This window comes from Fusarium keratoplasticum, chromosome 9 (genome assembly GCF_025433545.1).
Source record: "Fusarium keratoplasticum isolate Fu6.1 chromosome 9, whole genome shotgun sequence".
Taxonomy (NCBI): Eukaryota; Fungi; Ascomycota; class Sordariomycetes; order Hypocreales; family Nectriaceae; genus Fusarium; species Fusarium keratoplasticum.
Genome location: NC_070537.1, coordinates 2,922,458 through 2,947,788, shown reverse-complemented (window position 1 = coordinate 2,947,788; position 25,331 = coordinate 2,922,458). Strand labels below are relative to the sequence as shown.

The 25,331-nt window shown below is 51.1% G+C and overlaps 10 protein-coding genes across 10 annotated transcripts; 4 read left to right on the top strand and 6 right to left on the bottom strand.

The window, feature by feature from the left end:
- Positions 1-631: 631 nt before the first annotated feature.
- Positions 632-2,035, top strand: NCS57_01182700 (uncharacterized protein; the record flags this gene model as incomplete). The annotated part of the gene is made up of 1 exon (XM_053061524.1): positions 632-2,035. One exon carries the CDS (start codon positions 632-634, stop codon positions 2,033-2,035), a length of 1,404 nt encoding a protein of 467 aa, XP_052909910.1.
- Positions 2,036-2,760: 725 nt separating this feature from the next.
- Positions 2,761-3,678, bottom strand: NCS57_01182600 (Aldolase-II domain-containing protein; the record flags this gene model as incomplete). Its single annotated transcript, XM_053061523.1, has 1 exon — positions 2,761-3,678. One exon carries the CDS (start codon positions 3,676-3,678, stop codon positions 2,761-2,763), a length of 918 nt encoding a protein of 305 aa, XP_052909909.1.
- A 762-nt stretch (positions 3,679-4,440) lies between these two features.
- On the bottom strand, positions 4,441-5,991 carry NCS57_01182500 (CBM1 domain-containing protein; the record flags this gene model as incomplete). The annotated part of the gene is made up of 1 exon (XM_053061522.1): positions 4,441-5,991. The coding sequence occupies one exon, from the start codon at positions 5,989-5,991 to the stop codon at positions 4,441-4,443; it is 1,551 nt and encodes a 516-aa protein (XP_052909908.1).
- Positions 5,992-6,647: 656 nt separating this feature from the next.
- On the bottom strand, positions 6,648-8,315 carry NCS57_01182400 (uncharacterized protein; the record flags this gene model as incomplete). Its single annotated transcript, XM_053061521.1, has 3 exons — positions 6,648-7,906; positions 7,953-8,055; positions 8,106-8,315. 3 exons carry the CDS (start codon positions 8,313-8,315, stop codon positions 6,648-6,650), a joined length of 1,572 nt encoding a protein of 523 aa, XP_052909907.1.
- Positions 8,316-9,773: 1,458 nt separating this feature from the next.
- NCS57_01182300 (uncharacterized protein) lies at positions 9,774-10,961 on the top strand (the record flags this gene model as incomplete). Its single annotated transcript, XM_053061520.1, has 1 exon — positions 9,774-10,961. The coding sequence occupies one exon, from the start codon at positions 9,774-9,776 to the stop codon at positions 10,959-10,961; it is 1,188 nt and encodes a 395-aa protein (XP_052909906.1).
- A 323-nt stretch (positions 10,962-11,284) lies between these two features.
- On the bottom strand, positions 11,285-12,079 carry NCS57_01182200 (uncharacterized protein; the record flags this gene model as incomplete). The annotated part of the gene is made up of 1 exon (XM_053061519.1): positions 11,285-12,079. One exon carries the CDS (start codon positions 12,077-12,079, stop codon positions 11,285-11,287), a length of 795 nt encoding a protein of 264 aa, XP_052909905.1.
- Positions 12,080-14,001: 1,922 nt separating this feature from the next.
- Positions 14,002-14,838, bottom strand: NCS57_01182100 (Pre-mRNA-splicing factor CWC24; the record flags this gene model as incomplete). Its single annotated transcript, XM_053061518.1, has 1 exon — positions 14,002-14,838. The coding sequence occupies one exon, from the start codon at positions 14,836-14,838 to the stop codon at positions 14,002-14,004; it is 837 nt and encodes a 278-aa protein (XP_052909904.1).
- Positions 14,839-15,358: 520 nt separating this feature from the next.
- Positions 15,359-16,612, top strand: NCS57_01182000 (uncharacterized protein; the record flags this gene model as incomplete). Its single annotated transcript, XM_053061517.1, has 1 exon — positions 15,359-16,612. Exon 1 carries the CDS (start codon positions 15,374-15,376, stop codon positions 16,610-16,612), a length of 1,239 nt encoding a protein of 412 aa, XP_052909903.1. The 5' UTR covers positions 15,359-15,373.
- A 237-nt stretch (positions 16,613-16,849) lies between these two features.
- Positions 16,850-19,580, bottom strand: NCS57_01181900 (Zn(2)-C6 fungal-type domain-containing protein; the record flags this gene model as incomplete). The annotated part of the gene is made up of 10 exons (XM_053061516.1): positions 16,850-16,990; positions 17,039-17,393; positions 17,440-17,915; positions 17,960-18,426; positions 18,471-18,744; positions 18,839-18,976; positions 19,022-19,104; positions 19,153-19,207; positions 19,255-19,283; positions 19,331-19,580. 10 exons carry the CDS (start codon positions 19,578-19,580, stop codon positions 16,850-16,852), a joined length of 2,268 nt encoding a protein of 755 aa, XP_052909902.1.
- A 458-nt stretch (positions 19,581-20,038) lies between these two features.
- On the top strand, positions 20,039-24,873 carry NCS57_01181800 (uncharacterized protein; the record flags this gene model as incomplete). The annotated part of the gene is made up of 11 exons (XM_053061515.1): positions 20,039-20,523; positions 20,573-20,655; positions 20,702-21,153; positions 21,204-21,547; positions 21,597-21,840; positions 21,884-22,479; positions 22,531-22,873; positions 22,918-23,230; positions 23,278-23,894; positions 23,941-24,404; positions 24,459-24,873. 11 exons carry the CDS (start codon positions 20,039-20,041, stop codon positions 24,871-24,873), a joined length of 4,356 nt encoding a protein of 1,451 aa, XP_052909901.1.
- Between the last annotated feature and the right edge of the window lie 458 nt (positions 24,874-25,331).

Sequence of the window (25,331 nt, the reverse complement as noted above, 5' to 3'; positions counted from 1 at the left end):
TTGCGGGCTATAGAAATATCGAATTGACCCGAGAAGTGCACTCTCCCCGCCCCTCACGCCGCATGCAAGCAAAATGTGATTTCTTTTCCCGTAGACAGTTATCAGATTTTCTTCTACTTCTATCCGAACTCGTAATTTTCATAGACTACAGCTCCCTCTCTCGATTGTTAATAGAGGTACTGAATTGACCTACACGTCACAATCCACAGCAACTCCTGTAGATTTGATGAAACGAAACCCAGCCAACTGCTCGGAACAAAGGGCCCGGTCTGTGCAGAGTAGTGCCATACGGTAGACTCGAAAGAACAAAGCAATTAGAGATGTACAACAAGCCCTCAATAGTCGCCAAAGGAAAACACCCCTTTGTTCTGGCCATTTTTGTCCACATAAACACTCATCTTCACCAACCAACGCGCTCGAACATCCCAAGGATAGACATGTCCATGTGATCAGTTGATAACTTCAGAAGACAGGTGTCGAACAACAGTACACAAGCAGAAATTGCATTCCTATAACGACTTATATAAAATATGTGTCTCAAGTTTCCTCCAAGAACGTTTTTTCATCATCTCGAAACAAGCCCATCTAACAGACTATATCGACAACTCAACACTCGCCTAAATCTCTCACAATGGCTCCGCCTCTGCCCCCGCCTCCGGCCAAGAAGAGAAGCTTCTTTTCCCGCTGCCTCCCGTTTATCCTCTTGCTTGTTCTATTAGCACCCTCACTGACTTGCACCTGGTTGTTCATCAATGACCTATGGACCAAGATGTTCTTCACTCTCTTCATTCTTCGGTACGCTCGTCTTGTTGGTCATATTCTTGGCTCATGGATCTACAGACCTTCAGAGATAGTGCCCGACCCAGCCTTTAAACAGGAGGACGTCACTGTTATTCTCCCTACTGTCGACCCTCAGGGTCCAGACTTTCGAGAATGTGTCCTTAGTATCATGGCTAACCGGCCCGCCTCGATTCTGATCGTCACAGTTGGAGCTCAGCTCCGTGAACAGTGTAAAGCGGTTGTCGAGAGTCTAAGCAACGAAGTCAATTACAAGGGAGCTTACCTCGCAGCACTCCCCGAAGCCAGTAAGCGTCGCCAGGTCGCCCATGCCGTGCCCAAAATCAGGACTGCCGTCACAGTTCTGGCTGATGACCATGTGTTCTGGCCGGAAGAATTCCTTCCGTCAGTTCTTGCACCCTTTAATGATGGCTCGGTTGGTATGGTGGCCACCAAGAAGCGTGTTCGCCGAACTACACCGGGAAATTGGGGTTGGTCTTCCCTCATCAACTTCATCGCCTGTAACTATCTCCAACGGCACAACTGGGAACTACGCGCTTCCAGCGGTATTGACGGCGGATTGTTTGTCATCTCGGGAAGAACAGCTGTATACAGGACGGAATTTCTCCAAGATACCAACCCCAACCTAATGGAGCAGTTGTGCAGTGAAAAGTTCTTCTTTGGACTCCTAGGAGGCACAGGGCTTGGGCCCGACGACGACAACTTCCTGACCCGAGCGGCCATGAAGAAGGGTTGGCGAATTTTCTTCCAAGATACCGAAGACGCGACTATCGAGACAACCCTCGGTGAGTGGCCCAAGTTTGGAGACCAGCTTTTGCGATGGGCAAGAACCACATTCCGAAGCAATCCAGTGATGCTTAGGAATCCTAACTTTCTTATTTCATATGCGTGGAGCGCATTCATGGTATACTGGGCAGCCTTAGTCAACTTTGCCCTCCTCTGGGATGCGGCACTGATCTTTTCGGTAATCAGCATTGAGAACGTGCAGCCTTATCAAATTGCCCTGCTTTCTGTCTGGATTGCATGGACAAAGGTGATCAAGATCCTCCCGCATTTCTACAGGCACCCATATGATATTCCATTGGTCATCTTCCAGATTCTGTTTGGCTATGTTCACAGCTTCTACAAGATGTGGGCATTGATCACATTCTGGGACTGTGGCTGGTCTGGGAGAAATCTTGACGACGTCAACGCTAACCAGACCGACACCTTGGACACAAAATTCGAGTATCTGTAAAACTATGGCGTAGCAGCTAATCAAACGGATCTAGGGACAGGCTGCCGATCCTAACAGGTGAGATACACTTCGCATCCTGATCAGTGTTGAAGAGTTCAATGCCATGGGCATGAGAGCCCCGTCTTTTGACCAACCGTAGTAAGCATTCTTACCTTATTTTTAATTCATTCTTTTCATCATATGTACGCTTATTTTTACATATTGCGTGTTTATCAAGTACTATTCCTTCCCAATAACCAGTAACTACCACCAAAACAACATTATTATAACTGGAGGGTACCTATCCGTGGCAGTCTAGCAATGCGTGGGCTTTTTCAGCCCTCGAGCACGCTGTATTTCACTAGCCCACTGAGTCAGCATTTGGATATGATGCTATTATGTGTTGACATTGTGTTTTTTAATATAGTTGAAGCCCCGCCCTTGATGAGATAACTGAGCCGATAGATACTTGGAAATCCAGGCCCCGATGCTTAGGTGATTATGAATGGCAAGAATTTCTACATGGGGAGCATGGATTGGACACATAAACCAAGACGAGAAGCGTGGGTATTCTTGGACTCTTTTCTTCTGACACTTGGTGTTGGAACATTTTGCAGGAATAGACTTTGCCATGTGTATTATACTGATTCCTTTTTGCATAACAATAGCCCGTTAGAAGCTCAATCTTCGTGGTATCCCCATTTGGCACCAAGACAGAATCGTCCTTACTGGACATAAATGACAGCCTAGTTCTTAAAGTCTCCGTTCGACAGTTCATCTTCCAAATCATAGTACACTTGAAACTCGCAGTAACAGATCTCCGGGTCGCTCTCAACGTCAAAGTTGAAGTTGGCTTCCTCATCCGTGATGAGAACTTTGGGGACACCATTCGCAGCAGCAGCCTCAGCAAGAAGCTGCACGCGGCATGTGTTTTCCATCGAGGTATACAACCAAGCAGCCTCATCCACAGTCTGTCCAACGGTGAGGATGCCGTGGTTTCGTAGGATGCAACCCTTGCCTCGTGGGCCCAAAGCCGCAGCGATGCGATCACCCTCTTCGCTCCCCAGTACCACTCCTCCGTAGCTATTGTAAACGCTGTGGGCATCTCCTCGGAACTTGCAGGCGTCCTGTGTCAGCATCTCGAGCCGACGACCGAAGACGGACCACGCCTTTCCATGGATGCTGTGAGAGTGGCAGATGGCGTGTGTGTCAGGTCGAGCCTTGTGAACTGACGCATGGATGAGGAAGCCAGCTGTGTTTGGAGGTCGAGATCGGTTTCCGCCGATGACTTCGCCGTCAAGGTTGACAAGAATCATGTCGCTGACCTTAAGAAGTCCGAAATGACGACCCAGAGGGTTCGTCCAGAAGGCATTGGGAAACTCGGGGTCACGAACAGAAATGTGGCCACTCATCCCTTCAACGTAGCCCTCTCGATGCCAGTGACGAAAGGCGGCAGCCATATGCTCCAGCTGCCATTTCCGGTGTGATGAAAAGTCTGGATGTGTTGGGATTCCTTTCAAGACAACATCGCCATGCGACATTGCTTGAAGTGGTGTCTTGTCCTTGAGTTCATTGCCGTGAGCTGTGTGTGAAGCTTCTTGGGGCTGAATGCTAATGGTGCCGCTGGGGGCAACTTTGGTGGTTGTCAGTGTTGTGGAAGACATTGTGATGTGTGTTGATGATGGACAACCAGATCTGTTCTTCTGTTGCAGTTAGCACGCTTATATACAGCATGCGGGCTAAGTTTACCCCGCTTGTCAATTCTGAGAAGTGCGCCCTCCAAGGATAACAGGTCATTGTCAATGTGGAGAACCGAGCGAGCTGGAGGAGAGGCTACTGGTGTTAGCGGCCGCATTATCAGTCTGTTAAGCGGGGAGACAGCGTTATGATCCTATCAAGACACAGCTCCTTGCTTCCTTGGCTTGGCAGTGATCAATTGCTTATCAGACATTCGGCAAGAGACCTCGCCTCGCCGTTGCTGGCAATGAGGCTCCTACTGTAATTGCATACTTGCTGGGGCCTCCAAATCGCCCATCCCCGTCACTTAAGGACCAATTGACGGGGATGGCCGATCTCGAGACCCCACCAAATACCTGCTGGGCACGTCAAGTTTCCTCGGCACTTGGATGTCCCGTCAAGACCTCAACCCCATTTATTTTAGCTACCATCTGTCTTCGAGCGCCAGAGAGCTGAGCCTTGGCAAATTGTCTTGAAATCAGGGAAACTAGATGCGGCAGGAAATAGATGCGGCAGGAAACAAACATTCACCTGACTAAGTGTCCATATGGGTGCGAAATATTGGCCTTTTGTACAACTATATACGGTTCTTGAACCTAAGTATTAAACTATACTGACAAAAATGCATCCGGAGATGTGGGGGGAATGGCATCATAGGATACCCTCAAAGAGGTGACCAGATCGTCCGTCTAGTACTTGGCACGGAGAGCCCTCTTCATACGCCTGGTGGCGGAGCTAACGCACTGCGAGTAATAGTCGTTGTGGGCGACGCATGAGGTTCCAGGCGCGCACTTGGTAGGGCCAGTGAAGTGGAGTCCGCCACACTGTCCCCATTGCGCAACCTCACTGCCAGAGTCGGAGCCGGCGCTGTCAGAGCCAGTCTCAGCGGGAGCGCTCTCGACAGGGGCGGCCTCAGCAGGAGCAGTCTCAGCAGGTGCGGTTTCAACAGGTGCAGCTGCTTCAGAAGTGGCGGCAGCAGCAGGGGCGTCTTCAGTCTTCTCTGCCTCCTCCACGGCGGGGCTGCTCTCAACAGTCGATGGTTCGGTCGCGTCGGACTCAGTCTTGTCAGTGCTAGAGGCGGCTCCGAGGTTAGCAGGGCCAGCTCCGCCCTTGACAAGGCTCGAAACCTCAGAAGCAGCAACAGGCTCGACAAGGTACTCCTTCAGGTTGGACCAGGTCGACAAGGCGCCGGAGCCAGAGAGAGATGGCCAGTCACCGCTGCTCGAGTCGACACTGTTGATGGCACAAGCTCTGCCGAGAGATGACTCGCAGGAGCTGGCAGCCGACTCGTCAGGGACATTGAAGAAAGTCGACACAGAGGCGCCACTCTCAGTGATGGGGGTGTTGACAGACTCGAATGCGTTACCCTCGATGAGAGCAGTGGCACCGTTGTAACCGTCAAAGGCGTGTCCCTTCATGTTGCTGAACAAGTTGTTGGAGGCCTGGAACGTGCAGGTAACGCCATCAGCGCCAAGCTTGGGAGCACGTCCGGAGACATCGTGGAAGTAGTTCTTGTCCAAGGTAACCTGGTCTCCCTCACCAATGAACATCATGGTCCAGTAGTGGTTACCGTTGCAAGAAGCAGAAGTAGTGGTGACACCGTCAAATTCGTTGTTGGAGAGCGTGAGGCGGGATCCATCGTAGTGAGAGACGACAAACATGCGGCCGACGAGAGAGAACTTGCAGTGGTCGACCCAGACACCATCGTTTCCACCCTGAAGGTCGAGAGCATCGCCACCCCAGACAATTCCGGGGTTGATGTCGGTGAATTCAATACCCTGGATGATGACGTTGCTGGCGCCCTTCTGGAGCGACAGACCCTTGCCCTTGAGAACACCCTTGCCGTTGGTACCGATGATGCTCTTGTTGCTTCCGACGGGCAGAGCGCTGGTACCGGCGGTATCGTAGCTGATGGAGCTGACAGCAGTGTTATCTGAGCCTCCACAAGAGAGATCTCCAAGGTAAAGCTGGCCACCGTTGGAGGAGCTGCAGCTGATGCGATCACATCCCGCGCCAGTCGCAGTAGTTCCAGTAAAGTCGTACTCCTTGTCAATAACAATCACTCTCTCGGTATCGTCCGAGAGCCACTCGGCGAGCTGCTCAGCAGAGGAAGGGGTAGCGGCTGCAGCAGCGCCACCGCCAGTGACACCGCTTGCAAATCCATAGGCAGTTCCAACGACAGACTGAGCAGTTGCCACAGAGGCAGCGGCGAGAAAGACAGAGGCGACTTGGGCGAGCATTTTGAAAGGATAGAAATGGTCAAGAATAAAGCCAAAGGGTATTACCAAATGCACTGAGGCCTGCCCAAGTGCTGAATTATCGAGGATACTGAACAAAGAGACAAACGAATGTAGACTAAAGAGCGAAACACAATGAATGAAGATGCTTTGACCTATCCAAGGCTGACATCGCAGCAGGTCTTATAATATCTTCGGCTTTATGGTAATGGCAGGTATTGGAGGAAAATTGACCTCGCCAAGTAAATAGGCTTCTTAGTCTCCCCCACAGTTTCCCCTTAAAATTTCGTCCCGTTATCATGTTTCACGTGGCACAGGAACATGAAACACGGACCAAATACCTTGTTTGAAAGGCCAAGCCCTTTTTCCGGTGAGAGTGCGCGTACCTTGTCCTCCTGTGTCACCACATCTAAGCCGCCTGGTGTTTCTGCCAAGCTCAATCGGCAAGGCTAATTCCGATTCTCACAAGACTGGTCAGACATCTGTACTACATTTAGCTTAACCCCTGATCAAGGGTACCGCCACCATTGCCATGGGTCACCGCGTTCACCAGGGATGTCGCATTAAGGTTGGGGATGGTTATTCGAACATTTCTCGAATGATCTACTTCATCATTAGGCTGTATGAGATCAAGCTCTGCCTCTCCCGCTAAGCTTCTCTCACAGCGGATAGATAAAGTTCTCATTCTCCATGTCAGTCAAGTCCAGCATTGCAACCTCAACCTTGACCTTGACCATCTGCCCATTCTCATCCAGCTGCTCGACATAGCCACTGCCATCCTGGTCGCTGAGCTCGGCTAGCCTTTCTTTCCTGACCTTGTTTCTGCGGGCCAGGATGAAGTGGATGACCCACAGAATGACAGGCGTCCCAAACCAACTGACGACAATCATGGAGGCCCAAGCTCCGTAGTACCTGGGTCTGGCTGAAGGGACCCAGATCTGGGGGGACACGAGATTTCCAGCGCTATATCCGATCATGAACATGACGTTTCTGGTCAGTTTCTTTGTATATCCGGCGGCAGAAGAGTTTGTCCATCCCAAAGCGATGATGTATGCAACACCATATGTATGAGCCGCCAGGAACATACAGGCGAGCAAGGAAATGGTTCGATCCCAGGGTACAGTAACCATTCCAATACCACCAGCAATAGCTGGCAAGCACCAGAGAGTGCAGTGCAGTGCAAAGTTGCCAGGGAAGCGTCTTAGTGCAAACGCTGCGACGACGCAGTTGAGAATACCAAAGCCGCCACCTGCAACCGCAACCAGGGTAGACTCGAGAGGAGTGACTCCAAGGGACGTAACGAGCAGATTCTTCTGGCCATAGGTGAGGTTGTTGCAGTACATCAGGGTGAATGCCTGGAGCGCAAACAACCAAGATACTGGGTCTTTCATGGTTTCGATAAACTGCGAGCGCTTGAACTGCTTCTGTTCGATCGAACTTTGCTGAGACTCGTGGACGCGTCTGACCACGTGCACTTTTTCCTCGAGTGTCAAGAACCTAGCCTCAGCAGGGTTGTTGGGATAGTCAAACCAGACCCAAATGGAAAGCAGTAGAGTAATACCACCGGTGACCACATGGAGTAGCTTCCAAGGGAGAACAGGCCCGCTGCTCCAAAGGAGGCCATATGCGACGAAACCAGCCACAATGGGGGCGCCTTGGCATGTGATCCAAAGCACGGGCTGCAAGAAAGATTGTTCTTGGCGGTTGAAGAACATGCCAATAGTTATTTCGATAGCGGGGACAACCACTCCTTCAGCAGCTCCCAAGGCCAGACGGAGCACGATGAGTCCTGCATATCGAGTTGCTACACAGTGAAGGAAGATGACGACGGCCCATGAAAAGATGATACCAGCCACGAACTTGCCGAAGGGGAGCCGTTGCATGAGGTAATGGCCTGGCCACAGGAAGGCGAGGTACCCTAGTAGCGTTAGACGTGGTCTTTTTCGGCAGGGTATTCAACCTACCAACGTAGAACATGGTGTTCAGGTTGTTATATTGAGCCTGAGAGATGCCCGTCTCTTCGAAAAGACCAAGGATTGCTGCATATCCCAGGGTGGACTTGTCAATCTGCACCATTTGTCAGTGGCCATGTCGGTCATCTGGGGTATAAAACGGACAAATAGCATAATGTTGATCATCGACAGCAGCCCCATAAGTCGCAGGTAAAGCTTCCTCTTGACTTTGGCGGCATGTTCGGGAGTGAGAGGAGCAACATGGTCACCATGCTCCTCGATCAAGCGCAGGGTCACGTCGGCATACTTTTCAGTCACCGTCTTGCCGTTCAGCACCCTCTCGACTTTGGTCTGTGTCTGCGTTTCGTTACCCATGATGGCGATGGAACATGAGATAAGAGTACAGATTCAAACAAGGTGATGAAACCCCATTCTTATAGGATTCCATGCCAAGAACCATGGTCTGATGGATACGACACTGCTCTCACTCATGACAGCTACATAACGAGCCGGATACATGGGAACCGCTGCACCTTTCGACCAACAGAGCATCGCGAAAATGACGACATGAACGCTATCTAGGCTTAATGAAACGCTTGAAAATAAGCTTGATTGAGATTTCGCCAGATTGGGAAGAATACGTCGGGAATGACGGGCGGAAGGATGGGCCCATGTCGCGATAACGCCATCGAGAATCCATTTTGCGCCATGAGAAATGGATCCTTTCTGCACGCGAGGACCCAGTCCGCTGGATCCGACAAGAAGATTGATTGCGAACTATTGCCTTGACTGGTCTATGCCTAATGCTTGGCACTCTAGTTTCCCTTTTCAAGGACCTTCTGGTCCAGGGAATAACGGCATCTGACCGAGCTAGGTTCGTATTTTGTGGCGTGGGCGGCGGATCGCTTCCGTAGCGCGATCGATAGAGTTATGGTTATCTTAAAAGAGCCTCATGATGGCATGAACACGTGGATGAATGGTACGAGGCCCCTGGTAAGGTTGAGGTTGGCCGCTGTAATTCGCTCATGCTGTGACTAGGCCCGGCATTGTTTGTAAGATTGCTCAGTCATGGTTTGTGGTAGATCCTTGACCCGAGACTAGTGAAGGGCGATTCCGGAATGCGGAGGAACTGTTCGATCCGTTCCAACAAGATGGCTCACGTTAATAACAACGCATTGTGCGTAGAAACGACACAATTAAGAGGACATGGATGCGACATAACAGAAGTCAAGTATTATTATCTAGTTTCATGGTTCAAGCAATTGTGTCCATGCACCTTTCTCACTTCCTACTATGGCCGACTAGTAGTATCTCCAGACGAGAAGCCAATCATAACAGGCACACAAAGCTGGAGAATAGCACGGCAGTAACAAAATCGTGCTAAAATCATAATCTTAAGTTTGCAACTAATCAAACAGAACAGATTCGCTCGCCTCAACCGGCTATTCCAACTGTTCTCTGGGATTGAAGTAGTTGCAACTTCTGTGTGAGTCTTAACCTCACACAACAATGCAACCCGATGCACAACCTTGAGCAAAATTCAGAACCGCCAAAGAGAAACAAATAATGAAACGCTCCAGAATCAAAGCCTTTTAGCCTAACGGTGGAGCACGTGGGACCAAGACGGACCCATCGAGTCAGTCTCTAATCAGCAACTTGGCCAGAAAATTTTCATGATAGCTTCAATTTAGGGCACCGGGCTTAGACCTATTTAAGGTAGCGCGCCCGCATCTCACCCACTTTCTAGACCTACACAAAATTTCTCGACCTTTTTCTGCTCGGAATTGCCATCTCGGATCCAATACAAAGACATCTCTGAAGTTAATCGACAAGATGAGCTCTTCTAGCGCCCTGCAGCCGCCTTCGAGCAGCTTGCCACCCCTGTTCACCTTGACTAAGCTCTCCGAGACAAATGTCTTTAACGCCCTGCACCAGTTGGCTGCCATCTATTGTCCCTTGTCGTTTCCCTTTTCTCAGGAACTCAGCTCACAGGCAAAGCACGACGTCACTCAACTCGACGTGGATTCCGGTTACACATCTGGCAACGAAGACGAAGACGCAAATGACTCCAAGCAGACTATCACCACTCTCCGCGCGGATGCATTTGAGAGATCGTTCGTGGAGCGCTGGTTAACGGGCTTCATCTCGCGTGCCGAGACCCTTTCCATCTTCACTTCTGAAGAATCAAGCCAACGGGCTGTCGACCAGGCCGCGTATATCTTTGAGTCTCTATTCACGCCGGCCGTGGACGAAGATGAACAAGACACATCATTTACGAGAAACTTTTCTTTCGATACACATATCCCAGGACAGGCCAAGGGAAAAATCAAAGTGCGACTGAACGACGAACTTGCGGGCACGACTGATACGGACTACCAAGACGTCGGACTGCAGAGCTGGGGAGCGTCTATAGTTTTCTCCGAAATCATGTGCACCTCACCAGCACGGTTTGGGCTTCAAGATATTCCTTCGACGTCAGATACACGCATTATCGAGCTTGGGGCTGGTACAGGACTTGTGAGCCTTGCCCTCGGAAAGCTGCTCCCATCCCTGGGCGTGAGAGACTCAAAGATAATCGCCACCGACTATCACCCTGCCGTCCTTGACAACCTGCAATCAAATATTGCACTCAACTACCCCAAAGATGGTCCTTCCTCGATCAGCACCTTCCCTCTCGACTGGGCCAGTCCTTCACATGAACATCCATTCGATGTGCCAGCCACGATGCTCTTGGCAACCGACGTAGTTTATGCCCCCGAGCACGCACGCTTGCTGTGTCACTGCGCAACCCAACTCCTCTCGGATGACGGAACATTCTGGATGCTAATCACGATCCGCTCCGAGGGCAAGTTTGCCGGCATCTTAAACACAGTTGAGGCCGCCTTTACGGCATCAGACCGACCTCGAGGCAAGTCAGGGCGTAGACTTGAGATTCTGGAGCGCGAGAGGTTGGATAAACGTAGCGGCGTAGGGCGTGGAGATGAAAGCGGATATGAACTGTTTAGAATTGGGTGGTCATAGAGTGGGAGGTTGGCAGGAATACCTGGATAGACTATAGACCATAGACCATGTATAGACCCAGCACAATATTGTACAGGACTCAAACCTACATATCTTACCATGTGACCAGGTGTGCAGCTTGTGTAAGGACGTTTTCCAATGTTATCTCTCTGGATCAGATGGCTTTTCGAGTTCCCTCACTCGCAATACAAAAATCAATAGGATAACAGTAAACTGTGGAGAAGACAAATTAAATTACAGTCATATGCCGCTGGGGGAAAATCTAGTCGCTGAATGCTAAATATGGACAACGAAATCACATCGCTTTACGCCCGTTCTACCTCCTACAAGTTGGCAACCATGTAGCCACTCAGCGCCAGACCCAAGAGACCCCAGGTTCCAGTAAGCTTAGAGGCACCCGAGCAGCCATCGTCGTCGTTCTTGTTCTTGCTCTTACTGCTTTGGCTGGTGGTGGTATCATCGTCGTCGCTGGTACTGGAACCGCTGCCTGTCTTGGTGCCGGAGCTCGTGCCGTCGCTTGCATCCGAGTCGCTGCCGCCAGAGCTGCCGCTGGAGCTACCGCTGCTTCCGCTAGAGCCTCCCGAGCTCGAATCTCCGCCAGAGCTTCCGTGAACCTTGCGCTTGCAGTGCTTGGAACTAGATCCCGCTGTCGGCGCAGCAGTAGCGGTCGACTTCTTCTTGATCGTCTTCTTCTTCTGGACTTCGAGAACCGTAATAGGCGTCATCCAAGCGGAGCTCTCGCTGGGAGCCAGGGTAGTGGTCGCTCCGTCACCTGAGGATTGCGTCTTTGTCGCACAGACAGCCGCAGATCCCAATTCGCAGTCGTAAGTGGTCGTATTGAATGAGACGTCCACCATGGACTTTTCGTATGTGACAGTGATGCCCGTAAATTCGCCTCCGCAAGTGTATGGCGACTTAAAATTGGTTTGGCAGGCGAGGAGGTACTCGGTCTTGGATTCCTCCTCGGTGATGATGGATGCGTAGATGTTTTTAACGGTGCCAGTCTGACGGGGAGGCAGAAACACCGTCTTGGTGGCTGTTTTTGTCGTCGAGCGGCCAAGCGCGTCAGCCAGGAGAGGCGACGAGGCAAGGAGGCCCCAGAGTAGTGTTGATTGCATGGCTGCGGATGGTGTTGATGAGGTTGTCAAGCCTGGAGAGAAGCTAGAGGCCGGGAGCAGCTGGGTATTTGTAAAATTTCCTCATCAGCGTAGGCAGATTGCTTCTTCCCTGCAGGGCTGGACCAGCCACGGAGTCAGCCTTACAGGGGTGTCTGGTGGACGGCGAATCACCCAGCCCCTGAGACATTGGCAGATTTATGCTTGTTTACCTCTTGCACACATGGCACCGTGCTTACCGCAGATAGCGTGGCACCACGTCAGAATTTAGCTGGGCCTACGGTTACTGTTCATGGATATTCAGTGCGCCAAGTCCAATGACAGTTGACGGTAAATTCGTCCACGTCCCGCTCCGTGACAGGGGCTAAAGTCCCGTTAGTGCGAAGGATTCAGTGGCAGAGGGGATCTTTGTCACCGACCTGAAAGCTGAACCGTGTTTCCCAGCCAATAATATGCAATAAGTACTGTTGAACAAGCTGATCATTGCAACAATGGCCTGTCGTGACGTACAAACGCTACCCCATGCTTACACTTGACGAAAACGAGCATGTCAGATCCGCACACCCTGATGCCAGTCTTGGAGCCATGACATCTTCTGACGTCGGCCCTACCGGTATAGCCACAATGGTTCAGTCCCTAAGCTTGGCCGGGAGCCAAGTTCTGCCAAGCCTTTTCGTCTCTGTAACGAGCTTAATGCGCGCAACTGTAAAATGCCAGGGTTCAAAGCTTGTCTCTCGGGGACCTAAAAACACAGGCCTCGTTCCACCAAGGTGCTGGCAGCGACATTTACCGGTAGTGGGACCCCACGGGACAACAGAAAATGAGCAAAATATGCCCCGAGCCAGCGGATCAAGGGCAAGCGAGATTTGCACAGCCACCTTGGATAAATGTGCCACGTCTCTCAGAGGATCAGATCTTGGCCTTGATCCAGCCAATCATAATACTCATGGAAGCAAAAACTCCACTGGCTCGGACTGAGATTGTGGCTGAAGCCCAGCTCCCTCCCGCAGAACATAATGCTTCTTCCATGGGTCCTGGTCAAAGACCTGCGGGATGGGGAATTCCACTCCGCCAAGGGCAATTCGAAACAATTAAACGCCGATTCCCGACTCCCCTTGATATCGCTTAAAGTATCCACTCTTGCTGCTTCAAGGCATATTCTTCGTCTTTTGCGAAACTCTATCATGATGCTATGTGGATAGATACAGATGAACATGGTGTGAAAAATTACCCGGAAAGGCCACACCAATCTACCCATGAAATCGAGAGCATCTTAGAGTGTGGTCCCATCTCCCCGTTTTTCGCGCTGCAGGGTCCGTTACATCGTAACTAGTGAGGCTTTTCAAAATTGCTGATAGGCGGCCCCTACCCTAGACTAAAATCAGTAACCATCAGGAGCAGCGCCAAGGTCGATGAAAACACCATCTTATGCGATAGTTGATTCCGTGAAAATGAGATTTAACCCGAAAATTACTTCTGAACTACTGTCTTGCCCTCGGTACAGCTTCGAGGAAGACAACCTTAGATAGGAGAGAAATAAGTCATACCTACCGAGTGTGTCTTCTTTTACTACCTTGCATGCCAAAGAGTAGCTTTATCGTGCCAGTGACTCTCAGTGAAACCTTGACTCATCATGGTTGACGAGGCATAATAGACGTGACAGGCGTCAAGTGGAGAGAAATGCATCGGGCTCCATTCTCCGTCCAAATTGCCCGCAATAGCAGGAAAGGGACCTCAATGATGCCTGTGATTTGCTCGGATATGTAGTTCATCGGGCTTCATCTCTTTCAACAGGGGTCCTACCAACGGCAGTTCAACAGCTTCTCGCTATTTGCTCTCTTCATGCCTTAGACCTACCCATACACCGACCCCCTTTTCTGAATTACTTCGCCTGTCGGCCAACTCCTTTGTCTCTGTTGTGACATCTAGCTCCTGTCCGTTGCTTCCTCCTCGCGTTCCCTCTTCCGGCGCATCAGCCGTTCCAATTTGGATGCTGCATTAAATACACCCATGGTTGCGACTCCACAGCTCCTGCAGGTTGGATCCTTTCTGTATCTCTGAAGCGCACAAGCTTCGCAAAAGTAGTGGCCACACTGGGTTACGATAGGGCGCTTGTAAGGCCCCTCGCAGATGGGACAGGAAAGGGGAATTTTATCCAGTGTCGTGTCGTCGTCTGCATTCCCGTTATCCTCACCCTTGTTGGTGTTGCTAGGGAGCTTCTTTTTGTTGTGCACCTCCCACTCCCTGTCAAGCTGCCAGCCTTGTTGCGTGTCGCTTCGATCATGAAGGAACACGCAAGAATCTCCAAAGCCACACCAGCCCGTTTTCGCGTAGTCTTTGCACACATCGCGAGCAAAGTCGGTGGTTGTGGTGATGCGCACGTTGGATGCGGCACGAGCTGGACCCTTTGCCGTGGGCTGGTCATACCAGTCTTTTCGCTTCGTTGCATCGTTTGTGTCTGATAGTGGGATGTCACGGTTTGCTCGGAAGGCTGTAGGCCCGTGACCTTCACTCGGGGTGGTCTTGACATTTGTTGAGGTCGAAACGATGCCCTTCTTACCGCGCTTGATCCGGGGTCCTTCTAACGTGTCATGCTCGTCGCTTGAAGACGAGGAACCATCTGGATTGTCACGCGCTGGCGCTATTGTTGAGCTCGCCGGCCGTTTCCTGAAGCTCTCCTTTGCCCGTCGCCCTCTCTGTTTGAAGGTGATGGGTGCGGTCACTGTGGTTTCCGCCGGACTTGGGCTGGCCGATGCAGACATTTTCGTTTCTGTGGAGGGAACTTCAGTCATAGAGATAATCTTTTTGCCCAACACCAGCAAGAGTTTCGGCGTGTGGTGACACCTGGGAGGTTGTGATTGAGTTGAGTGTGGCGGGTTAATCCCATGAGTGCCCCAGGACCTCCAAGCCGTACCTCGCCCCAGTGTTATTCCGTTAACAATTAGTGGGTGACGTAGGAGGTCTAGCTGCTACGCCCTTATGATCTCAGTACTTAGGCCGAGTTGAGGTGAGGATGATGTACTGTCTCTATTAAGTGATTTGATTGGTCTCACCCCCCTTAGGGTACTTACTTGGAGGTCCTTGGGCGCTCACGGGATGAGGCTTGGCATGAAACAGCAAATTGTACCAATCACGTGATGGAACACCCCCTTTATCTTTTCGATAAGCGTGCTGAGTCAGCTACTTTTTGTCACCCCCCGAGATGATTTTCCGGCCCGCCTCCAACTCCGCCTCCGTACGGTCCCGGTCCCGGCTCCGGCTTTTAGTTTCCCGCTGTAACCTTCACCGTCCCGAACAATGGCACCCAAAGTTGAGTCAAGGCATGTTGCCGAAACTCTTCTCACTCCGCTCGGTCTCGAAGTTACTTCATGCCGTGAAATCCAGACATTGTGGGCTGGCTATGGCCACATCTGCGCCATCACGGTCAAGGCCGCAAACGAGACGATTGCCGCTTCCGTGCGCCGCCTTTATAACGATTCAACCAATGGCAACAGTTTCCGTCTGATCCTGAAACTCATATCTCCTCCTCCCGGTAAAAAGGACGAGGGCCATCTTCGAAAAGTCCTGAGCTATGACGTTGAACAGTTCTTTTACGAGGAAATCACGCCTCGTCTCGAGGATGACATTGCAGTAGCACATTGCTTGACCTCGAGCAGACGTCCCAATGCCGAGGGAAGCAAACTACAAGGACTTACTGCAACTGTGCTCACCGACTTGCGCATCAAGTTTCCTGTTGCAGGCGAAAAGAGATCCGTTCTCAGTCCCCGCCAAGTCCAATCTGCGCTTGAGTGGCTCGCAAAGTTCCACAGCAGCTCCTGGAACTCCTTGCCCGCGAACCTGGACGATTTTCTCCTACCGCCACTGGAAGAATCGAAGCGAAGAGAATCGCAAAAGGGTGGCGATAAGTTGTGGTTGAATGGAGGTTACACCTATCTGGCAACCCGGCGAAGCGAGTATACCTCTCTGGCTGAGGATACCTATTCGGAATGGACCGAAGCTTTCTGCGCTCCTTTTGAAGGCTCTGCTTTATCTACTGCCGAGGCGGTGGCCGAATTCCTCACGCCGCGTAGTCGACCTTTTGAGACGTTCATCCATGGCGACGTCAAGTCTGAAAACCTCTTCACCACCGAATCAGGAGACGAGGTGTGCTTCTTCGACTTTCAGTATGCGGGACTTGGTCTAGGTGTTTGTGATCTGGCCAAGCTGTTCACATGCTCTGTTCCTCTCAACATGCTCACTGAACATGACGCGATCCCAGACGAACTACCGATGGATCAAGGGGAGGAGGCCCTGCTACAATTGTATCGCAAAACCTTGCTCAGTCGGCGATCTCCGGAAAAGGAACCCTTCAACTACGATTGGGAGGTCTTTGTCAAACACTGGGAGGCAGCGCTTGTTGATTGGTGTCGCTTCCAGGCGTCATGGGGATTCTGGGGTAACACGGAATGGCTCGAGGCAAGAGTGAGAAGTATTCTCAAGGATGCATCCTGGAGGAAGTGGTTGCGACACGAGGTTTCTGATCGAAACGGAGTTTGATAAAATATCTGGACGGAACGAAGGATAGAGATAAATGTGGATTGCTAGACGACAAGAGTGCAAGTTTCGAATGTCCATGGATTTTGATAAGCGGGACTGGATGGGCGGTAAATGGAATGAAGATCAAAGTTACTATATGTTACAGAATAAGCAGTCGTTTGCTTTCCCTTGTCCGTTCTATAATACGCCCGTCTAATATCTAATAACACAATTCTATCCCAGCCAAACAACGCCATGTTAACTCAAGTTGTTGAAAATATCCATCACATCTATACCCAGCAGAAGATCACTTCCCCCCATCCATGAATCTTGAGGAGTAAAATACAGAGCCGAGCTCATGGAGGCAATGTCCTGACTTGCCTCCAGAGTCGTGGGGGGCTAATCAACAATTAGCATAACAGTGAGCGAGTGAAGTTTGTAACTTACTAAAATTACATCGGGCCCTTTATCCAGCTTGCTCATAGAACGATCTGCTGATCCCGGGACTTCTGGCATTTCCAACGAAGACATGCCATCACCGTGCGATCGCTGGTGATGAAGCGAACCCCCCAGGTCAAGACCTTGTGATGTTGTCTCGTTGACGTATTCTCTTGCGATGTAGGCAAACTCGGCAATGAGAGATCCAGGAAGAGACCCTTCGCTGGCAAATTCGATTCGGCTAAAGTGCCCTCCTGCAATGTCGAGAAGTGCAAGGTTACTCCTTGTGTCAGGATGCGTCGGGTCGTTGATGACTTGGTCAAAGAGGACGAAAAGAGCACAGATCGGGATCCCGGCCAGAATCCTATGTCAAGTTAGTAGAGTTCGTAATCATCTATGTTATTACAGACCACAATGGAGTGGAAGGTTCCACATCGACGTAGGTGATGATCTCTAGGATGGATCTAGACACAGCAATGAGATGCTCTCTTGAGAGATTCTTGTTTGATTCGCTTGGATCGCGTTCCCCATTAACTTGAAGATAGCATCGCAATAGAATCAGCTTGAAACTGTAATAGAGGTAGTTAATCCAAATCGCAGATGGGCCTGTGACCGGTCGACGAAACAAGTGAGGTTGACAAGAAGGCCCCGGACGGAGTCCTTCAGGGATGGAGAGTCGCCACTGCTCGAGATCTTCGAAGAGTTGGCTAATGGTAGTCGTGTAGTAGTCTATTCCTTTTTGACAAATCCCTGCGCAGAACAGACTAGTCATGGCTCGCGAAAGCAGCCGGGAATGTCGAGCAAATGTGAGGACCCAGTTGAACGACCCAAACATGGATTCCGGGATATGCGGCATGGGCGTGATTATCTCGGCATCGACCAAGGTCTGCAATGTTATTAATGCAACATTCAAGCTGGCGGACTACTTACTGAGCTGCGGCCAAAGTGGAAGCTGGACATCTTTTCGATGGAATACAGAACCCAGAATATTCGATGAAAAGCTTTGGCAGAGGGGCCTTTGGCGATGGCTGGTCCAAGATCTTGAGCCATTCGACCAGCTTGGGTCATGATTCTCTGCTCAATAGAGAGACAGGAGATGCCCAAGGCATAGACGGCTGCAGTAGTGATGGCCTGGAGGGCCACCAGCGGGTCATTGGACTTTTCCAAGTCAGGGATAAGAGGTAGGGCGACTGAGAAGAGCTTCCAGGCCTTGCCCTTTCCAGGCTCAAAGCTACCACCGCCGCTGTGCAAGCAACCTAGTGCAAGAACTAAGTGGTAAAGTGCTGAGAAAGCGGGTTCTTCGGCGAGGATGGTGGGTAGATTTGGAGAAGAGATCTTTGACTCGAAGGACGCGCGATCCAGATGTGGAAAGAGAGGATGAACTCTCTCGTAATATGCTGGAAAAAATGAGAATTGCGCATCAAAATGGCATGAAACTTACCTGCGATGTGTCTGGCCGCTGATGCATTGTCTACCTGGCCACTCTCTGGCGTGCTCGACATGGCGGACTCTGTATCGGGCGATCTCACTCGATTCTTCAGGATGGTTGAAATCCTCCGAACAAGATCGTTGACCTTGTTGTTTCGCAGCTTTGTCGAGAGAGACTCGAGCCTGCTGTCGGAGAAGAAGGTGAGTCTGTACGTGCCACCTATGGGCTTCTTGTCAAAAACGGCCCATGTCGATCGATGTCTTAACCTACTAAAGAGGCCGTTGCCCTGGTGGTTTTAGCGCATGACTGGTGCTGAGCATCGCAGAGAAGGGTGTGATATCAAATGGTAAGACAGCTCGCAGTTGCAGTGAGTTTCTTACCTTGAGAGTAAAGCATTGCTCTTGACTTTGGTTGTTACCTGGAGGTGCCCCAAAGAGTACACGGTCGATGAAAAGGTCTCCCTGCGCAACTTGTAGGGCGACCTTTTTCTCCGGAACGTGAAGGGCATGATGTGTTTCCTAATCCATTAGTATCAGCGTGGTTAGGTGTGTAGAGCTGCTCACCTCTATTGCCGTCGACGAGCCTTCAAGTTTGGCCAAGACCGTTTCACTTGGAACCACTGGGTTGCTCAACAAAGCCTTGTTGACTGAAATAATGTCAATAAAATGTCAGAAAGAATACTTCTTCGACTCACCATTCTTTCTCAATGGAACCTTTCTTCTGCCAAAGTGACAGGTGGCCCCTCGTTCCTGTGCGTGTCAGCGCTGTGCATACGCCAAGGGCGGCCACTACTCACCATGCAACTGCCGCAAGGGGGAGGATATCCTTCAAAAGATCTTAGTACCTGCCATCAGATCTCACAAGGTACGTACCGGAGCAGCGGATCTTCCTCATCTTGCATTGGTCGCAGGCCTTGGACCTCTTGGGCCCGCGCAATCTCGTCTCGGATCCGGGCGGAGTTTCGGGCATCATGTAGCTTCCGCGGCATCTGCGCGTGAATTCAGCTTCGTCTGCATCAAAGACGGGAGGGAAGTGAGCGGTGTCCGGAGTAGGAGCGGCGTTCTTTAAGGCTAAGCAGAAGTTTGCCTCTTGGAGAACGGCGTTTGACGTCGGCGCCGACATTCCTAGATGGGTTTAGTCCACTGAGAAGCGGGTCCAATATCTCGCAATTCCGCGCCACTAGCCAGGATCCCTTGACGGCTGATGCCGTTTGTGAGCAGCCCACGGAGGTTGGAGGCATATGTCACGGCGCCGTTGATGACGTCCCAGCTCAGGAGAAGAAGTAATTGTCTCGGGATTCTGCAAGTAGAAGCGCAGCAGTGAGGTTTGAGCCGCATGTGTCATGGATATCCTGTTTATATGCTCCGAATCGTACCGAAGCTTCCGAAGGCCTCCCACCGATATCTGGTCAGGGCATGTAGATAAAAGCGTTCCCCCCAGGAGCTTTCTCTGGTATTGTGAGAATATCCAATCGGGGACTCTACAATTCAGACCATTCTTAATTCCTTTTCTTTTTGCGGCCTCTGCCGCCTCTTGTCTTGTATTCCACTCTTTTACCCCTGTCCCATTCTCCCTCCACCATGTCTCCCACGTCTAGTACCCCGATTGAGGATTTCACTGGCATGCACCAGGCCAGTGAAAGCGAAACCGAGAATGGCAACAACATTGAGCCAATGGCTCAACTCGCTCGATCTTTTTCCCTTACCAGAACCTACTCAACTCTCTCTGCCGGCGTCAGCCCCTTTCTGCTCCAAGACTCCCGCCTCGATCCCAAGTCGCCCAATTTTCTCCCCGAGTTCTGGGTCAAGGCCATGCTCCATGCCTTTTCCCAAGACCCCGAAAAGTTCCCACGTCATACCGCCGGCGTGTCTTGGCGAAACCTCAACGTCCACGGGTTTGGTGATCCAACCGACTACCAAAAGGATGTGTTGAACGTTCTCTGGCGTAGTCCTCTTGGTGCACTCAACTGGCTCGCGAATCGGAAGCGAAAGATTCAGATCATCAATGAGTTTGATGGTCTCGTCGAAAGTGGAGAGCTATTGCTTGTGCTTGGGCGTCCTGGAAGGTACAGTGTGAAGTTATCCCTACCAATGCTCTCTCTTACCCCTGTATAGTGGTGTCTCGACCCTGCTCAAGACCATTGCCGGCCATACCCATGGCCTCCACATGGAAGACTCGTCCGAGTTCAACTACCAAGGTAGGCATCAACTCCAGTCCACTTTGGCCTAATACTAACTCCTAAGGTGTCCCATGGGACCTGATGCACAGCAACTTCCGTGGAGAGGTGGTATACCAAGCAGAAACCGACATCCACTTCCCGCATCTCACCGTTGGAGAAACCCTCCTCTTCGCAGCCCTTGCACGTACGCCACAGAACCGTGTCTCCAACACGTCTCGAAGAGTCTACGCCGAACACCTTCGCGATGCTGTGATGGCCATGTTTGGAATCAGCAACACCATCGATACAAAGGTTGGCAACGACTTTGTCAGAGGTGTCAGTGGAGGCGAGAGGAAGCGAGTCAGCATCGCCGAGGCTACTCTCAACCAGAGCGCTATTCAATGCTGGGATAACAGTACTCGGGGTTTGGATAGTGAAACCGCCTTGGGCTTTGTCAAGACACTTCGTCTGGGCACTCAACTGGGCGGCACCAGCGCTATTGTTGCCCTCTACCAGGCCAGTCAGGCAGCCTACGATGTATGTGACAGCCAAGCACTCGTTCACAACTCATGCTAACTGCCGTGTAGGAGTTTGACAAAGTCTTGTTGCTGTACGAAGGTCATCAGATCTACTTCGGTCCCCGACAAGAAGCCAAGAAGTACTTTGTTGACATGGGCTATGAGTGTCCTCCTCGTCAGACCACGGCCGACTTCCTAACCTCCCTGACAAACCCTGATGAACGCATTGTACGTCCTGGCTTTGAAGGAAAGGTGCCCCGCACCTCGGACGAGTTTGCCGACGCTTGGAGGATGAGCGCGCATAAAGCCAACCTTCTTCGAGACATTGCAGCGTTTCAGAATCGATATCCTGTGGGTGGTGAAGAGGTCGAGAAGCTTACAAACATCAAGAAGGCCCAGAAGGCACGATTCATGTATGCAACCCCCTCCTCCCCGTGCATCACGCATGCTAATCCTCAAAAGGTCCAAGAAGAGTCCATTCACGATTTCCGTACCCATGCAGATCCGTCTGTGCATGACTAGGGGAGTCCAGAGGCTCCTCGGCGACAAGACCTTCTTCATCGTCACTGTGGGAGGAAACCTGTTCATGTCATTGGTCCTCGGCAGTGTGTACTTTGACCTCGCTGAAGCTGCCGAAACCATGAACAGTAGATGCTCCGTCCTCTTCTTTGCCATCCTGTTCAATGGTTTGAGCAGTGCCCTGGAGGTATGTGATCAACCGCTGTCATGAACCAAGCTTACAATCCTAGATCCTATCACTGTACGCCCAACGACCAATCGTGGAGAAGCACTCGAGATATGCATTGTATCGCCCCCTCTCAGAAGCAGTCTCCTCCATCATCTGCGACCTGCCGTCCAAGATTCTCTCGACCCTTGCCTTTAACCTTCCGCTCTACTTCATGGCCAACCTACGTCGCGAGGCTTCTTACTTCTTCATCTTTCTTCTCTTCGGTTTCACGACTACCTTGACCATGTCAATGATTCTGCGAACTATCGGCCAGGCTTCGAAGACGGTTCATTCAGCGTTGGTCCCTGCTGCCATCTTCATCATCGGTCTTGTCATTTACGCTGGCTTTGTTCTACCCACTCAGTACATGAAAGGATGGCTCAGATGGCTCAACTACATCAACCCAATCGCCTACGCCTACGAATCCCTGGTTGCCAACGAATTCTCGGGCAGAACATTCCCTTGTCAAACCATGATCCCTGCTGGCCCTCCCTACGAAAATGCTGGACCTCGAGAGCAAACCTGCTCTGTAGCTGGTGCCTCCCCCGGGGAGAATTTTGTGGCTGGTGACTTTTATATCGGGGCTGTCTATGAGTACTACTACTCTCACTTGTGGAGGTGAGTATTTCCCACATCATATTCCGCTTAACCGGTATACTAACAGGGCAGGAACTTTGGAATCCTCATTGCATTCATCTGCTTCTTCTCCTTCACGTATCTCATCGCAGCCGAGTTCTTCTCCATGAGCCCATCCAAGGGTGAAGTCTTGATCTTTCGCAAGGCTCACCCCCTGAGCAAGTCCAAGGTGGATGAAGAGACAGGCAACGAAGCTGTTGCTTCTTTTCGCGAAAAGAGTCCGGATACAGACACTCTGAAATCTCCTGCGCACTCTCAGACTGCTACATTTGCCTGGAAGGACCTCTGCTACGACATTGTCATCAAGGGACAGACCCACCGCATTCTTAACTCGGTTGACGGATGGGTTCAGCCTGGGAAGATCACTGCACTGATGGTAAGTTACACACAGACATTACGGAACATTGCTGACTTCAAAAGGGAGCTTCGGGTGCCGGAAAGACTACTCTGCTTGACGTACTCGCAGATCGAGTCACAATGGGTGTTGTCACGGGTGATGTGTCGGTCAATGGATACCCACGTGGAAAGTCATTCCAGCGAACAACTGGATACGTTCAACAGCAGGATATTCATCTTGAAACGTCAACTGTGAGGGAAGCTCTCCGGTTCAGTGCTGTGCTCAGACAACCAGAATCGACCACCACCGAAGAGAAGTACAAGTATGTGGAAGAGGTGATTAGCTTGCTGGAGATGAAGCTCTATGCGGATGCAGTCATCGGAGTTCAAGGAGAAGGTTCGTGACATATGCTCTCGTATCGATTCAATCTGCTAATAAGCCAGGTCTCAACGTGGAACAACGGAAGCGACTGTCGATTGGCGTTGAACTCGCAGCCAAGCCTGAAGTCCTCTTGTTCCTCGACGAGCCAACATCCGGTCTCGATAGTCAAACCGCCTGGGCTGTTGCCACTCTTGTCAGAAAGCTAGCTGATCACGGACAAGCCATTCTGTGCACTATCCACCAACCTTCTGCGGTTCTCTTTCAGCAGTTCGACCGTCTTCTGCTCCTCAAGAGAGGCGGCCAGACAGTGTACTTTGGTGACATTGGTGAGAACTCAAGCACCATGACGTCGTACTTCGAGAGAAACGGAGCTACCCCGTGCATGGAGGAGGAAAACCCAGCTGAATGGATGCTCCGTGCGATCGGCGCTGCTCCCGGCGCTCATACAGACATTGACTGGGCCGAGACGTGGAAGAACAGCGCCGAGTTTGGCGTGCTTCAGGACGAACTGAAGGTCATGATGAAGCCGTCGGCCTCTCAGTCGGAAGCTCCTTCGGCCCAAACGAGCTACGCGGCGTCATTCTCGCAACAATTCTTGTCCTGCACTATGAGGACTGCTGAGCAGTACTGGAGAACGCCCACTTACATCTACGCCAAGATGATTCTTTGCCTCGGAACTGTATGTTGACTCCCTCAAGTGCTGGTATATATCTAATTGCAAGCAGAGTCTCTTTATCGGCCTTTCCTTTCAGAACTCGCCTCTGTCACTGCAAGGCCTCCAGAACCAGATGTTCTCGACCTTCATGCTCGTTGTCACTTTCGCCTTTCTCGTGTACCAGACAATGCCCGGGTTTGTCTCTCAACGATCCCTGTATGAGGGTAGAGAGAGATCTTCAAAGACATACGCTTGGTACAACTTCATCCTCGCAAACGTCGTCGTCGAGATGGTATGGAACTCAGTTGCAGCTCTCGCTGTCTACCTCCCCTTTTACTTCCTCGTTGGAATGTACAAAAATGGAGATATCACCGACACGCAGAACGAGCGGGGCGCTTTAATGTTCTTGTTGGTTTGGGCTTTCATGGTTTATGAAGGAACCTTTGCGCACATGTCTGTTGCGGGATCTCCGACTGCCGAGGTCGGAGCCACCTTTGCACTGCTCTTGTTCATGATGACTCTTGTTTTTGCAGGGTAAGTTTGCAGTCTACTACTAAACAAAAAGAAGCGATGACTGACCCGCTACAGTGTCCTTGTTCCATACTCGGCCCTTCCTGGGTTCTGGACGTTCATGTATCGCGTCTCCCCCATGACATACCTCATCGGAGCCATGCTCTCCACCGGCGTGGGCCTACAGAATGTCGAATGCTCAAACGTAGAGCTCTTGATGTTCAACCCCCCGGCCAACATGACATGCGAGACATACGCTGGACCCTTTGTGCAGATGGCGGGAGGTACTCTACAGAATCCTCAGGCCAACGACACCTGCTTGTTCTGCCCTGTCGCGTCAACCGACACCTACCTCGCCACGGTGGATATTCATTACAGTGAGCGGTGGAGGAACTTTGGATTGATTTGGATCTACGTGATTTTCAATGTCTTTGCGGCGTTGGCGGCTTACTGGCTGTTGAGGGTGCCAAAGAAGCGTTCAGGGCGCTCGTGACCGAGGCTTCCGAGGCTTTTTCCATACTCCTGTTTCTTCTTGACTCCTTAGAATATAGATCTCCCTACCACTCAATCAGCTTAGCTGGTAGACCATTCATTCTCTTTCATATCATCTCCTTTATTCTAGTCAATCGAGAGTTGAGCGAGCTCACTCAAGATACCGTCTAACCTCTTATTTTTTATCAACCTGGTTATAGATACTGATGTCACCACTCACCATTATCCCTTGCTGCCAGTGATGTTTGCCGTTTACGCACAAAGCTCGCAGGGTTTAGAATCCCGCTTATCTTGCTCATCACACCACCCTCGTAGCCATCTCATGCACGTCGTCATCTGGTCACCTTGGCACTTGCGGGGATCCAGGCACCAGCTCCTGCAGCCTCACTTTTGGTCCTCAATGAAATTCTTTAATCTCTCAGAAGTTACGCAGCTCTGGCACATGACGCCACGTCACAC